General features: G+C 41.3%; 1 protein-coding gene across 3 annotated transcripts in view; it reads left to right on the plus strand.

Moving 5' to 3' along the window:
• KIF19 (kinesin family member 19) overlaps positions 1 to 12241 on the plus strand; it is a 55033-nt gene that overhangs the window by 19363 nt on the left and 23429 nt on the right. For all 3 annotated transcript variants that reach the window (XM_074260680.1, XM_074260681.1, XM_074260679.1), the window contains exons 3-6: positions 6240 to 6350; positions 7018 to 7105; positions 7577 to 7713; positions 9893 to 10018. In XM_074260680.1, coding sequence (XP_074116781.1) covers positions 6240 to 6350; positions 7018 to 7105; positions 7577 to 7713; positions 9893 to 10018 — 462 coding nt within the window. The remainder of the gene's footprint in view (positions 1 to 6239; positions 6351 to 7017; positions 7106 to 7576; positions 7714 to 9892; positions 10019 to 12241) is intronic.

Raw genomic sequence — 12241 nt, forward strand, 5'->3', positions numbered from 1 at the left:
ACTGCCATCCAGTGGCTGTGGAGTTTAAACGAGCCAGGCTGGTCTGGTGCCCGGTTACATTCCACTGGGATCCATCCAAAAAGCGCTCAGAGAGTGGTTTTGTCCTCAGCTGGGCCTGAAACTGGAGCCTAACTTATTGTTCTGGATCAGCGGACCCAAGATGGGAACCTGATCGTCGAAGAGAATATTGAGCAAAGGGCATTCTGAAGGAGACTTGCCCAAGTGCTGGAAACCAGGGTTCATTTGTGGAGCATTTATCAAGTCCCTCTCTCATGATGATGAACAGCTAAGTGGTACAGGGGATAGTACACTGGGTCTGGAGTCAAAAAATTCAAATCTAGCCTCAGACACTTACTAACCGTGTGACTCTGGGCAAGTCACTTAACCCTATTTGCCTCAGTCTCCTTATCTATAAAATAATGAAAAAGGACATGGCAAACATGTATCTTTGCCAAGAAAACCCCCCACATGGGTTCATGAAGAGTCAGACATGATTGAACACCACCAACAAAATCATGCCTTGTGCAGAGGATATGAAGACAATCTTATTTAAATAGAGGAGGGATGGAGAAGACAACAAAAGCATAGAAAATTAAATATATTATAAATACAAAGTAATTGGGGGAGGAGATGGCTCTAGAAAATTAAATATAAAATAAATGCAAAGTAATTGGAGAGGAGGGGCAATTTTAGCAATTAGGTTTCTTGTATGAGTTGAAGAAAGCTAAAAACTTTACAAGGTGGAGATAAAGAGGGAGTGCATTTCTGCTACCAGGAATAGCCCAATGCAAAGATATGGAAGTAGGAAATGTAATGTCATGTGTGGAGGATGGTAAACAGGCTACTTTGACTGGAACATAGAGTAAAGGGTAGCAATGTAAAGAACTTTGCACAGTGCCTGACACTCTAAGAGGTATTGTCTAAATCCCTTCTTCCCGTACCTCCATCTGCATAAAGATAAAAATTGAAGATATAAAATAAGGTCACGAGGAGAAAAAAAATTAAGAGAAAGAAAAATCCTTGCCAGAAATCTGGGATATATACATAAAGAATGAAACATGAATCATAATTCAGCAAGAGGGGCTGGCCAGATAGGAAGAAAACTATTACATGCCACTTAGCAGATATCTCATTTAATTCTCACAACAACCCTAAATGGTAAGGGTTATTATTTCCCCCTTTTTACAGTTAGGGAAATTGAGGTTAAATGGATTGCCTAGAGTCACACAATAAATCTTTGAGGCTGAATTTAAACTCAGGTCCTGCTTACTCCAGGCCAAGCCCTATATCCACTGGGCCACCAAACTTCTTTTAGTTAGGAAGAAATGCATTAGAGAGAAGTAACATAAAACATGTAATTTGACAGAGAAATCAAAAAAAAGATAAGTTTTTAAAAGGCCATTGGATTTGGTAATATACTTAATTATATCCCTGGTAAAATATAAGCTGCTTGAGGTCAGGGCTATTTTATTTTCATCTTTATTATCTCAATACCTAGCACAAGACCTGGCGGCAGACTTTTAATAAACCTTTGTTGAAATGAATTCCTCTTTGGCATCCCAACATATGGATTCAGTTCCCCCAAAGCAGTTTGAACATATTCCTTGGATTTCAGACCTCTGCTCACTACCCACCCCCTAATTTAAAAGGGAGATAGGTTACTCTATAAACCTTCAAAGCAACACTGTAGAATTGTCCTCTGGGGAACCCAAGCCTGGGAAAAGGGCCCTGTTTGGTATTTGTTATGGAGAGAAATTGAGTAGACACAGCTAAGAAAGTCTACTATTCTGTCTTGATTAGAGAGGCTACTTAAGGCTTGTCTGGGAGAGAGCCAACTCGACTTACTTTTGTCCTTGACAAAATGCTTTTTATTAACAAGCATTTATTGAGCACTCACTGTGCTTGCTAATGCCTTCCTGCTGAGAATAAAATACTTCCAATTCATCCTGTTTGTACATAGAAGTTTGTATGTTGTCTCCCCTTTTAGAATGGAAGCTCCTTGAAGAAAAGAGTTGGGGGTTTTAAGATTTGAGGGAAACATTGGGAGGGGTGCCTTTCTTTGGGTTTCCATCGAATAGCACACTGCCTTATAGAACAGATTTAACAATCCTGCTCAATGGAATTGAATCCTCCCATCCTCCTGTTACCCAGTATATGTTCTGGGCTTGCCGACACATAATTGCTCAACTCTTTCTTTGGATTATCATAATTGCTGTGGGTTAGAAAAATCAGGCAAATACTCCCTTCTTTCACCATTCTGCTTTTTATAGAGGCACTGGTTGGGGTGGTGCAGTGAATAGAGTATCAGACCTGGAATCAGAAAGACTTAACTTCCCAAGTTCAAATCCAGGCTCAGATACTTAGTTATGTGATTCTGGGCAAGTCACTTGATCCTGTTTACCTCAGTTTCTGTAAAATTAGCTGGAGAAGGAAATGGCAAACCATTCTAGTAGTTTTGTTGAAAAAAACCCAAATGGAGTCACAAAGCGTTGGCTATAACTGAAAGGTGACTGAACAACAACAGGGTGAGAAAAGACAAACTGCACAGAATTAGGGTCCCAGGATTTATGTTTGTAGGCAGGACAAGAGGAGGGGAAGAACTGTTATTGCTAATTGGCTCTCATCGATGAAGAGGAAGATGATAGATAGGGCAGGACACAGGAAGGGACCAAGGTAGGGAAGGGCAAGCCTAAGAGGTCCTGGTCCCTTCAGTCCCTTCAATATTCTCATGCCCTCAGGAAGCTATCTGGCAAGCTCATTACAACTCAGAGTGCTGCAGGCCAGACACTTATTATCCTCATTAATTGTGCCCCAGCCAGAGCCCTGGAGATCTAAGCCAGCTCCTGGGCATAAATAGCTCTTAGAAGTGCCAGCCACCTCATCTCATCAAGGAGAGGCAGGGAAAATGTGGGCTCATCTCAGAAGAACCCCCTAAAATGACCAGGGAAGGGGCCTGGCATTGCTAGGGGGCTGGATCTCAGCCACAAGTAAATTAACATAATGACACTGACTTTTGGGCACCTTGTCTGGTCATTGTGACACTGATACAGGAATGACCTCTCTCTGCCCCCTTTCTCCTCCCTTCCTTCTAACTCTACTCCAAAGGTAACTTTTAAAGGAGAAAAACACAAAGGATTAAAGGGTATATCAGTGGTATTTCATGCTACAATTCACCCCATTAAACTGAGATGTTCTTAAGGGACGAACTGCCTTTTGCCTTTCTTTGTATCCCTAGGGCTTAGCACCATGCATGCTATGTATAGCAGGCCTTTAATAAATGCTCATTGACTGATTATAAAGGGCAACACCAGATTTATGAAGCACAGTCAGTCTATGGGAGGCTGATTCTACCTGGGCTTGGTTCTAAGGGGTCTCTCTCTCTCTCTCTCTCTCTCTCTCTCTCTCTCTCTCTCTCTCTCTCTCTCTCTCTGTCTCTGTCTCTCTCTGTCTCTCTCTCACTCTCTCTCTTTCTCTCTGTCTCTGTCTCTCTCTCCATCTCTCTCTCTCTCTCTCTCCATCTCTCTCCATCTCTCTCTCTCTCTCTCTCTCTCTCTCTCTCTCTCTCTCTCTCTCTCTCTCTCTCTCTCTCTCTCTCTCTCATAGGTAGACATATATATATCTTCTTTTTCTTCTTTTCTTCTTCTTCTTTTCACACACACACACACACACACACACACATACACATATATATGAAAGAGGGGCAGCTAGGTGGTATAGTGAATAGAGTAGCAAAGTCAAGAAGATTATCTTCTTAAATTACTAACTGTGTGACCCTGAACAAATAACTTTTTTACCTCAGTTTCCTCATTTGTAAAATGAGCTGGAGAAGGAAATGGCAAACCGCTTCAGTATCTTTGTCAAGAAAACCCCAAATAGGGTTACAAATAGTGAGACATAACAAAAAATGACTGAGCAATATATGTATCTCAAATTGTGGCTCTCTGTTTAAAGATTCTTCTGTTTATTGGAATCTTGTGCTTGCCAAGGCATATGATACTCTCTCTGTGTCTCTATCTCTGGGCCTCGCCCTTTATCTTGGAGTAGATTTCTAAATGGGATTGGGGTCTATTCCTTTTCTTTATTCTGTAGACTGAGCTGAAGCAGGTTGTATCTCCTATGTCTCTAACAGGGTCAGCCTTCTCTTGTCTCTTCCTCCTCTGAAGAAGAGAGAGAGAGAGAGAGAGAGAGAGAGAGAGAGAGAGAGAGAGAGAGAGAGAGAGAGAGAGAGAGAGAGAGAGAGAGAGAGAGAGAGAGGAGGGGAAGAAGAAGGAGGAGGAGGAGGAGAAAGAAGAAAAGGAAGAAGAGGAGGAGGATGAGGAGAAGGAGGAGGTGAGGGAGGAGAAGAAGGAGGGAGGGAGAGACAGACAGAGATAGAGAAGACAGACAGACAAAGACACATGCAAAGAGAGAGACCCAGAGACAGAGACACATAGAGAGAAACAGAGATGAAAGACAGAGAGAGAGAGAGAGAGAGAGAGAGAGAGAGAGAGAGAGAGAGAGAGAGAGAGAGGAGGGGAAGAAGAAGGAGGAGGAGGAGGAGAAAGAAGAAAAGGAAGAAGAGGAGGAGGATGAGGAGAAGGAGGAGGTGAGGGAGGAGAAGAAGGAGGGAGGGAGAGACAGACAGAGATAGAGAAGACAGACAGACAAAGACACATGCAAAGAGAGAGACCCAGAGACAGAGACACATAGAGAGAAACAGAGATGAAAGACAGAGAGAGAGAGAGAGAGAGAGAGAGAGAGAGAGAGAGAGAGAGAGAGAAAGACAGAGACAGAGAGAGAGAGAGAGAGAGAGAGAGAGAGAGAGAGAGAGAAGAGAGAGAGAGAGAGAGAAAGAGAGAGAGAGAGAGAGAGAGAGAGAGAGAGAGAGAGAGAGAGAGAGTACTTATTAGAAATATTCCATCAATTCCCAGTATCACTATCTCGTTGAAGCATCCTGCAAGAATGTTGGAAAAAGGGACATAACAACTTTTCTCCAGCTATCAGACATGGCTCAACCCCACTAGTGGCACTATTTCTGCAGGGCATATTACAGGCAATTGAATTCTTCTTCTTCTTCTTCTTCTTCTTCTTCTTCTTCTTCTTCTTCTTCTTCTTCTTCTTCTTCTTCTTCTTCTTCTTCTTCTTCTTCTTTACACAAGTGAAGGCACTTTACTTGTGAAGGAAGAAGTCTTCAAAGAGATGTCACCAAACTGGTGACTTTGGGATAGCGTCTGTTGAAGTTTCCCATCTCCATGGCAGAACAACCTGGGCAGGGAGCCTGGGAGGCCAGGATTACATTTCTAATCTGTACTTCTTTTTTATAATGCCTTTGTGTATGTTCTTATATCACTTTCATGTGTGGATCTTGTCTAATGGATGCTAATTGTGTCAGTTTGTCCTGCAAAATAGATACAATCTCAGCATCTTCGAGCAAGGAACATAGACTGAGGGTGGGTCCCAGGGAGCAAAGGATGGAGCTTTTTCCCCAGCCCAAGGTTGGCCCTCATCTACCTTCCTCTTTTCTGAATTTTTTTTTCTCACTCTGAGAGCGTGAACATCCCTAGGACAGAAGTCCCGGGGATAAGCATATGATCCAGAAGGCAAAGAGAAAGTTAGTAGAAATCATAATTTTGAGAAGTTAATTTGAAAGTCATTTGAGAAGTACCATACATTGAAAAAAATCCACATTTCACTTTTTTGTTGTGGTTTAAATGTGAGAAGAGAGACATGGTATAGAAATGTATAGAGAGACTTAGCAGACCAAGAGGAACCAAGGAAACACAACTGCCTCTCTCACTGCCCTCTAAGAAAAGCTTGTATCTCACTTCTGGCTCTTTTTATCTAGCTCCTGCCTATTTTACTGTTACCCTCCCCCTCCCCAACTATCCAATGTGGTGATTCCCTTGCTGTTGTACAATTGTTTCAGTCATGTCCGAGTCTTTGTGACCACATTTGGGGTTTTCTTGGCAAAGATATTAGAGTGGTTTTGCCATTTCCTTCTCCAGCTTATCTGACAAATAAGGAAAATGAGGTAAATGAGTTAAATTATTTACCCAAATGTCTGAAGCCAGATTTTAACTCTAATCTTCCTGACTCTAGATCTGACAGCCTATGCTCTTTGCTACTTAGCTGCCCTAGCTAATTCCTAGGATTCCCTAGCTTACCCCAGAAGTAAGGAGGTGCCAGTTCCTGACATGCTGGCCACAGGACTTCACCAGCTCTCAGTGGCTCCTTCCAGACAACTTCTGGGCATTTTGCAGATGGTGGTTCTGATGGACCCAATGGAGGATCCAGATGACATTCTTCGAGCCCACAGATCCCGGGAGAAGTCCTACTTATTTGATGTAGCCTTTGACTTCACTGCCACTCAGGTGAGGGGCCATGGATGGGGGAGACTCACATAAGACAAAAATAAAGAAAGCGTCTATTATTGTTCCCAAGAGGCTGTCACTCTGGCCTAAGTCTTTGTGTAGAACTATTAGAAATTACTTCAGTCCTTATTTGGAGAGGATGTGGCTTTCTTCATTCATGAACATGTAATTTCTATGTAGCACACTCATTTTGCAGACAGGTGCATGCATGTATACATACATATTACTTTACTTAGCAATCATGAATGTCACCAAGTGGTGCGGGACCCATATTTGGTTCCCTTCTGAGCTAGAGAAGTCTAAGACCCCACTAGATCAAACCAGATGGTAGGATGGACCTGAGAAAGCTGATGCTCTCCTGGGGATACCCCAACCTGGCTCACCTTCAGGATGCCCCTAGTATCTATTATAAGGGAGCAGCTGGGCAGGGGGCCAGGAGAAAGCTGAAGGAGCCAGCTGGTATCCCAAGTTCTTTTCCAAGCTGGTATCCCTAATGAATTGAAAACAAAGAGACTTTTTTCTTAGTTCTTTGGCGTCACCTATCCAGGTTTTCTCAACAGCTTCAGGCTAGGCAGGACCCAGAAACAGAACCCACTTTCTATAGTGGGGAGCTAAGCATGTTCTGCTCCCCAAATTGCTCAGACCCCCAATTTCCCTTTCTTTGCAGGAGATGGTTTACCAAGCCACTACGAAGAGTCTCATCGAAGGGGTCATCTCTGGCTACAATGCCACTGTCTTCGCCTATGGTCCTACTGGTGAGCTAGCTGCTCAGTTCCTTGCTTTTGCCTCCCCAGTTCTGTCCAGAACCAAAAGAGTCCCCCCTCCTTGTCTACCCACACGACTCCCCAACATGAAGGTTGGCCAAGTCCTATCAAAGATATGGAAGTTTATATGATAGGTTTATATGTATTGGAGGTTTATATGATAACCTTACTTCACTATCACAGGAATGTCACACCCCCATATTCACTCAGAGCCACCCCATCTCAGAAGATCTCTCCTTCTCCCTCCACATGGATCAAAGAGGATTCCATACCTTTCCCTTTCAATAGCTCTCAATGACCACTTCCCAAGAAGGAATAAGTTGCTTGCCCCACAGATACAACCTGCAGAGCAAGGACAGTAGGGAGTTATTCCTGGGGAGAAGTCTTCCAGGTGTGACCCTCTCTTTCAGGGTCTCACATCCTATAGCCCCCCTACTCACCTACTATTCTTTCTTCCTCCAGGCTGTGGGAAAACCTATACCATGCTGGGCACTGATCATGAGCCTGGCATCTATGTTCGAACCCTCAACGACCTATTCTGTGCCATTGAGGAGACCAGTAATGACATGGAATATGAAGTGTCCATGTCCTACCTAGAGGTAGGCTATTTGCTTAGGTCATATTTGGAATTTTGAGTAGGGGTAAGGCACTGATTGGCTCATAAGAAGGGTAGGAAAATTCCTTGAAGGCATCTTAGTCTAGATCACAGTGTAGAGTTTCCAGGACTATAGACAACTATCCCTATTTCCCCTTAAGTCTGACAGTCTTTTACTTTAAAAAAGAAAGGAAGGAAGAAAGAAAGAAAGGAAGGAAGGAAGAAAGAAAGAAAGAAAGGAAGGAAGGAAGGAAAGAAGAAAGAAAGAAAGAAAGAAAGAAAGAAAGAAAGAAAGAAAGAAAGAAGGAAAGAAGGAAAGAAGGAAAGAAGGAAAGAAGGAAAGAAGGAAAGAAGGAAAGAAGGAAAGAAGGAAAGAAGGAAAGAAGGAAAGAAAGAAAGAAAGAAAGAAAGAAAGAAAGAAAGAAAGAAAGAAAGAAAGAAAGAAAGAAAGAAAGAAAGAAAGAAAGAAAGAAAGAAAGAAAGAAAGAAAGAAAGAAACAGGGCAAGTGTAAAATGTACAACCCCTGTGGACATGTCCCACATGAGCCAAATGTCAAGAGTTCCTAATTTCCTTTACATCCTTTCCTTTCCCTATCTCCTACTTAAATGCAAACTTCAAGAAATATAGCAACCTTTCAAATTAGTATGGAAATTATCAGGTCACACTGATATCTAACATATCAATTAATCCCCTTACCCCTAGATAATTCTTTGAAAGCATTTCTTTTTGGTCTTTTAGTGAATGGGGTCACTATATTTTTTATTCTCACCAGAAATCAGTTGTGACTTTCTTTGGGTGACTAGTTTAATATGGGGCACTTATCCATTTACCCTATGTGCAGCAATATCATATGTGTGGGTGCACCTGTATGCCATATGCCTGGTGTACCCGACAGCATCTTTCCCTATTGTGGGGATTAATAGAATGGTGTGATGTGAGCAAAGAGGAATATGAGAAGTCATTCCTGAGAAAGGTAAGTTGTGACTGCTCTGTAAAGCTGTAATTAAGGAGAGGTATAGGTAAATAAGGGCGATAGGGACTTTGACACAAGGTCCCAAAATTTAGAGGACACTGACATCCTCTTAGAAACAACTGAGTTTAGTATCAAGTAAGCAAGAATAATTAAAATAAGAAGCAATCAGATGGAATCTTTTTCTATTTGGCAGTAATACCTCAGGTTAGCTCCTTGTCAGTCTGTCTTCATCCTAGAGTCTGTCACTCCTGACAACTGATTTGATCTTAAATAGCTGACTTGAGTACATTTCATGCCATTTGTCTTGGTCATGTTTTGTATTCCTGGCACTAGGTGCAAAAATTGCTAGTAACAGCTTTACTTACCTAGGCTTCCCAGCTCCTCTAATACAGTCCTGGTCCTTTCTTTATTAAGTGATCTTTATGAAGCATCTAATGTTAGGTTTAGAATCAGGAAGATCTCAGACACTAGCTGTGTGATCTTGGTCAAATCATTTAAACTCTGCCTGCCTCAATTTCCTCATCTGTAAATGGGGATAATAATAGTTCTATCTCCCCAGGGTTGTTGTGAGAATCTAATGAGATAATAATTATAAAGTGCTTCCACAGTGCCAGACCCAAAGTAAGTATTATATAAAAGGGGTAGGAAGGACAGTGAGTTTATAGTGGGTAAGACAGTGTTTGCACACAGAATGAAAGATAGGAACATAGCAATAAGCTGCTAAATCTTATCTTGGATGTGCCTCATTCTTGTCAGGATCTTCCTTCTTTGGGTCATCTTGGCTAAAAGTGGTAGAGGATCTCTCCCCATCCATCAAATGCCTGGAATATTTCCAAGAAGAGGGTAGTTCTGGCTTGGACCACAAATAACCTTGTCCAGTGATCCCATCTTCTAAGGATGTGGCAGTCAGCTCTGGGAAGGGCATCCCATCAGTATCATCTCTCCTTATCTTCAGTCCACTGATACCCTTTCTCTATCCTGAATTATATACTTCCTTGGAATACCAAATATCCATAAAGCTCCTTTGGATTGATTTGATTCTTGGTACTTGTATCTCCATTACCCAGTGTAGTGCATGACATATAAGTACTTGTTGATTGATTGATTCCAGCTCAAGTTGTTTTCTCCCTGGTTTGGTGGTTGTTGAGGAATGTGACTCCTGACTTTGTTTTCTGTCCTCAGTCTTCCAATATTCTCTCCTTCCTTCAGATCTACAATGAAATGATTAGGGATCTGCTGAACCCTTCCTTGGGGTACCTAGAGTTGAGAGAGGACTCCAAGGGGGTGATCCAAGTGGCTGGGATCACTGAGGTTTCCACCATCAATGCCAAAGAGGTAAGTTTTTGGCAGAGAGAAAGGGAAGGCTCACTCCCTCAAGGGAAACTGGGAAGCTGCTGGTTGGTTGGACGGTCTGGTGTTTGGTACTTTAGGCAGCCATGTAGAAACCAGGACTGGGATAGCTACATAAAGAGGTTCTTGGCTTTCTATGTGATCCCTATTTCCAGAGAATTCTAACATTTCCTATCTGATCCATGTCTCATAGAGATTTCCAGGAAGAAGGGAAAGCAGCAAATGGTCTTCCTATGATATAGATATATGTTCTTAGGAGAAAAGAAGAACATGAAGAAGCTAAGGCAATGAGATGGCTCCTGTGACTTGACCAAGATCCCACAGCTAGTGTTTGAGACCTTCCTGACTCTAAGGCACTAGATGCCTTATAAAGATCACTTAGAGTTACAGGGATCTGAGTTCAAATCTAGCCTTAGACACTAATTGTATGACCCTGAGAAAATCACTTAACCCCAATTGAGCCCCCCCCACTAAAATAAAATAAGCTTTTGAGTTTTTGATGGTTTAAAGTAGCTACTGCAGAGTCAGAATTCAAACATAAATCTCCTTAGACTCAGGTTTTCAACTCCTCAATGACTGTTGAATATCCCCTTAAATTTCATTCCCCCCGCTAAGTTATTGCTTTTTGTTAAGTACTATGTGGTATTATGTGGAAAGGATGCTGGATTTCAATTCAAAGGACTTGAATTGCTTCCTGTGTGATTTTCAGTGAGTTATTCAATCTCTCTGGGACTAGTTTCTTCTTCTGTAAAGAGAGGGGACTAGCTCTAGCTCTAGCTCTATGAGCCTATAAACTATTCTAACATTTATTTCTAAATATATCCCATCCACTTCTTGTATTCCACACTCCTAATCCACTTTCCCTTGCAGGAAAGGGAGAAAGGTGCACTTATTTTCTCAATTCTTCTCGGGGGGCTAACCTTTGACATTTGTAATTACATAGCATTCAGTCTATTTTATCATTCCATTTTATCTATTTTATCTTTCCATTTGTATTATTTTTGTCCTTGTATATATTTATCAATTTCTCATCTTTGGCCCAAGAAATGTCAGTTGCTGTATCCCTTCTTCCTCCTTCCTATTTGTTCTCTATTCATTTTTGAGGTTCCCTTTGCAGACTCTCTGTCTTAAATTGTGTATCTGTGGGATGCTCATAAGACCCATAGGATCACAAGATTCAGAACAGGAAGAGGGATCCTTGAGAGCAACCAAATTCACCCCTCATTTTATAGATTCAGAACTTGCAGGATTATAGAAGAACTTGGCCACCATGCAGACTCTCCACTAAACTTTGGATATTACTTTTGGGCGCTCATAAGATCATAAATCATGAATTCATAGATCTGCCTCGAATGCTTACTAGCTATGTGACTGTGACAGTCCCTTAATTTCTGTCTGACTCAGCTCCCTCATTTGTAAATGGAGATAATTGTACCACCAATTGCCTAGGGTTGTTATGAAAAATAAGATAATATTTGTAAATACTTTGTAAAGATTAAAGCTCTATACAACCACTAGTTATAATTATTGTTGCTGTTGTTAAATTGTTACAATACCTCTTGAAGCCTCAATTTCCTCATCTATAAAATAGAAATAGTATCTATCTCACAGAGTTGTTGAAAGGATCAAGTGAGATATTATACATAAACATATAAAACATATTTGTATCATTCTTTGCAAACTTTAAAGCATTATATAAATGTCATCTTCATTATTATTATTATGTCTATAATAGACTCTGGGGGCATATAATCCATCACTTTTATTTTATGGTGTCAGAAAACATATAAACATATTTGTATCATTCTTAGCAAACTTTAAAACATTATATAAATGTCATCTTCATTATTATTATTATGGCTGAAATGGATTCTGGAGGCCACATAGTCCAACACCTTTACTTTATGGTATCAGATTATAAGACCCAGAGAGGCTGAAGATTACACAGTTAGAAAGGATTTGAATCCAGCACCACTGATTGATTACAAATTCAGCATATTTCCCACTAACATCACACATGATCTCTGTCCTGCCCTAGTCTGTGAATTCTTAATAAGATCATTAAGGGTAGAGATTGTTTTTCTTCATCTTAAATCACCTCCAAGTGCTCTCTACACAACAGGTAACTAAGAGATGTGAGATGAAATTGTCTTAGGGAGGCTCTCTCTGCCTTGGAGAGATTATTAGAGGGGGTCAGGAGTCTGAAAC

Source organism: Sminthopsis crassicaudata, chromosome 4, assembly GCF_048593235.1.
Source record: "Sminthopsis crassicaudata isolate SCR6 chromosome 4, ASM4859323v1, whole genome shotgun sequence".
Classification (NCBI taxonomy): domain Eukaryota; kingdom Metazoa; phylum Chordata; class Mammalia; order Dasyuromorphia; family Dasyuridae; genus Sminthopsis; species Sminthopsis crassicaudata.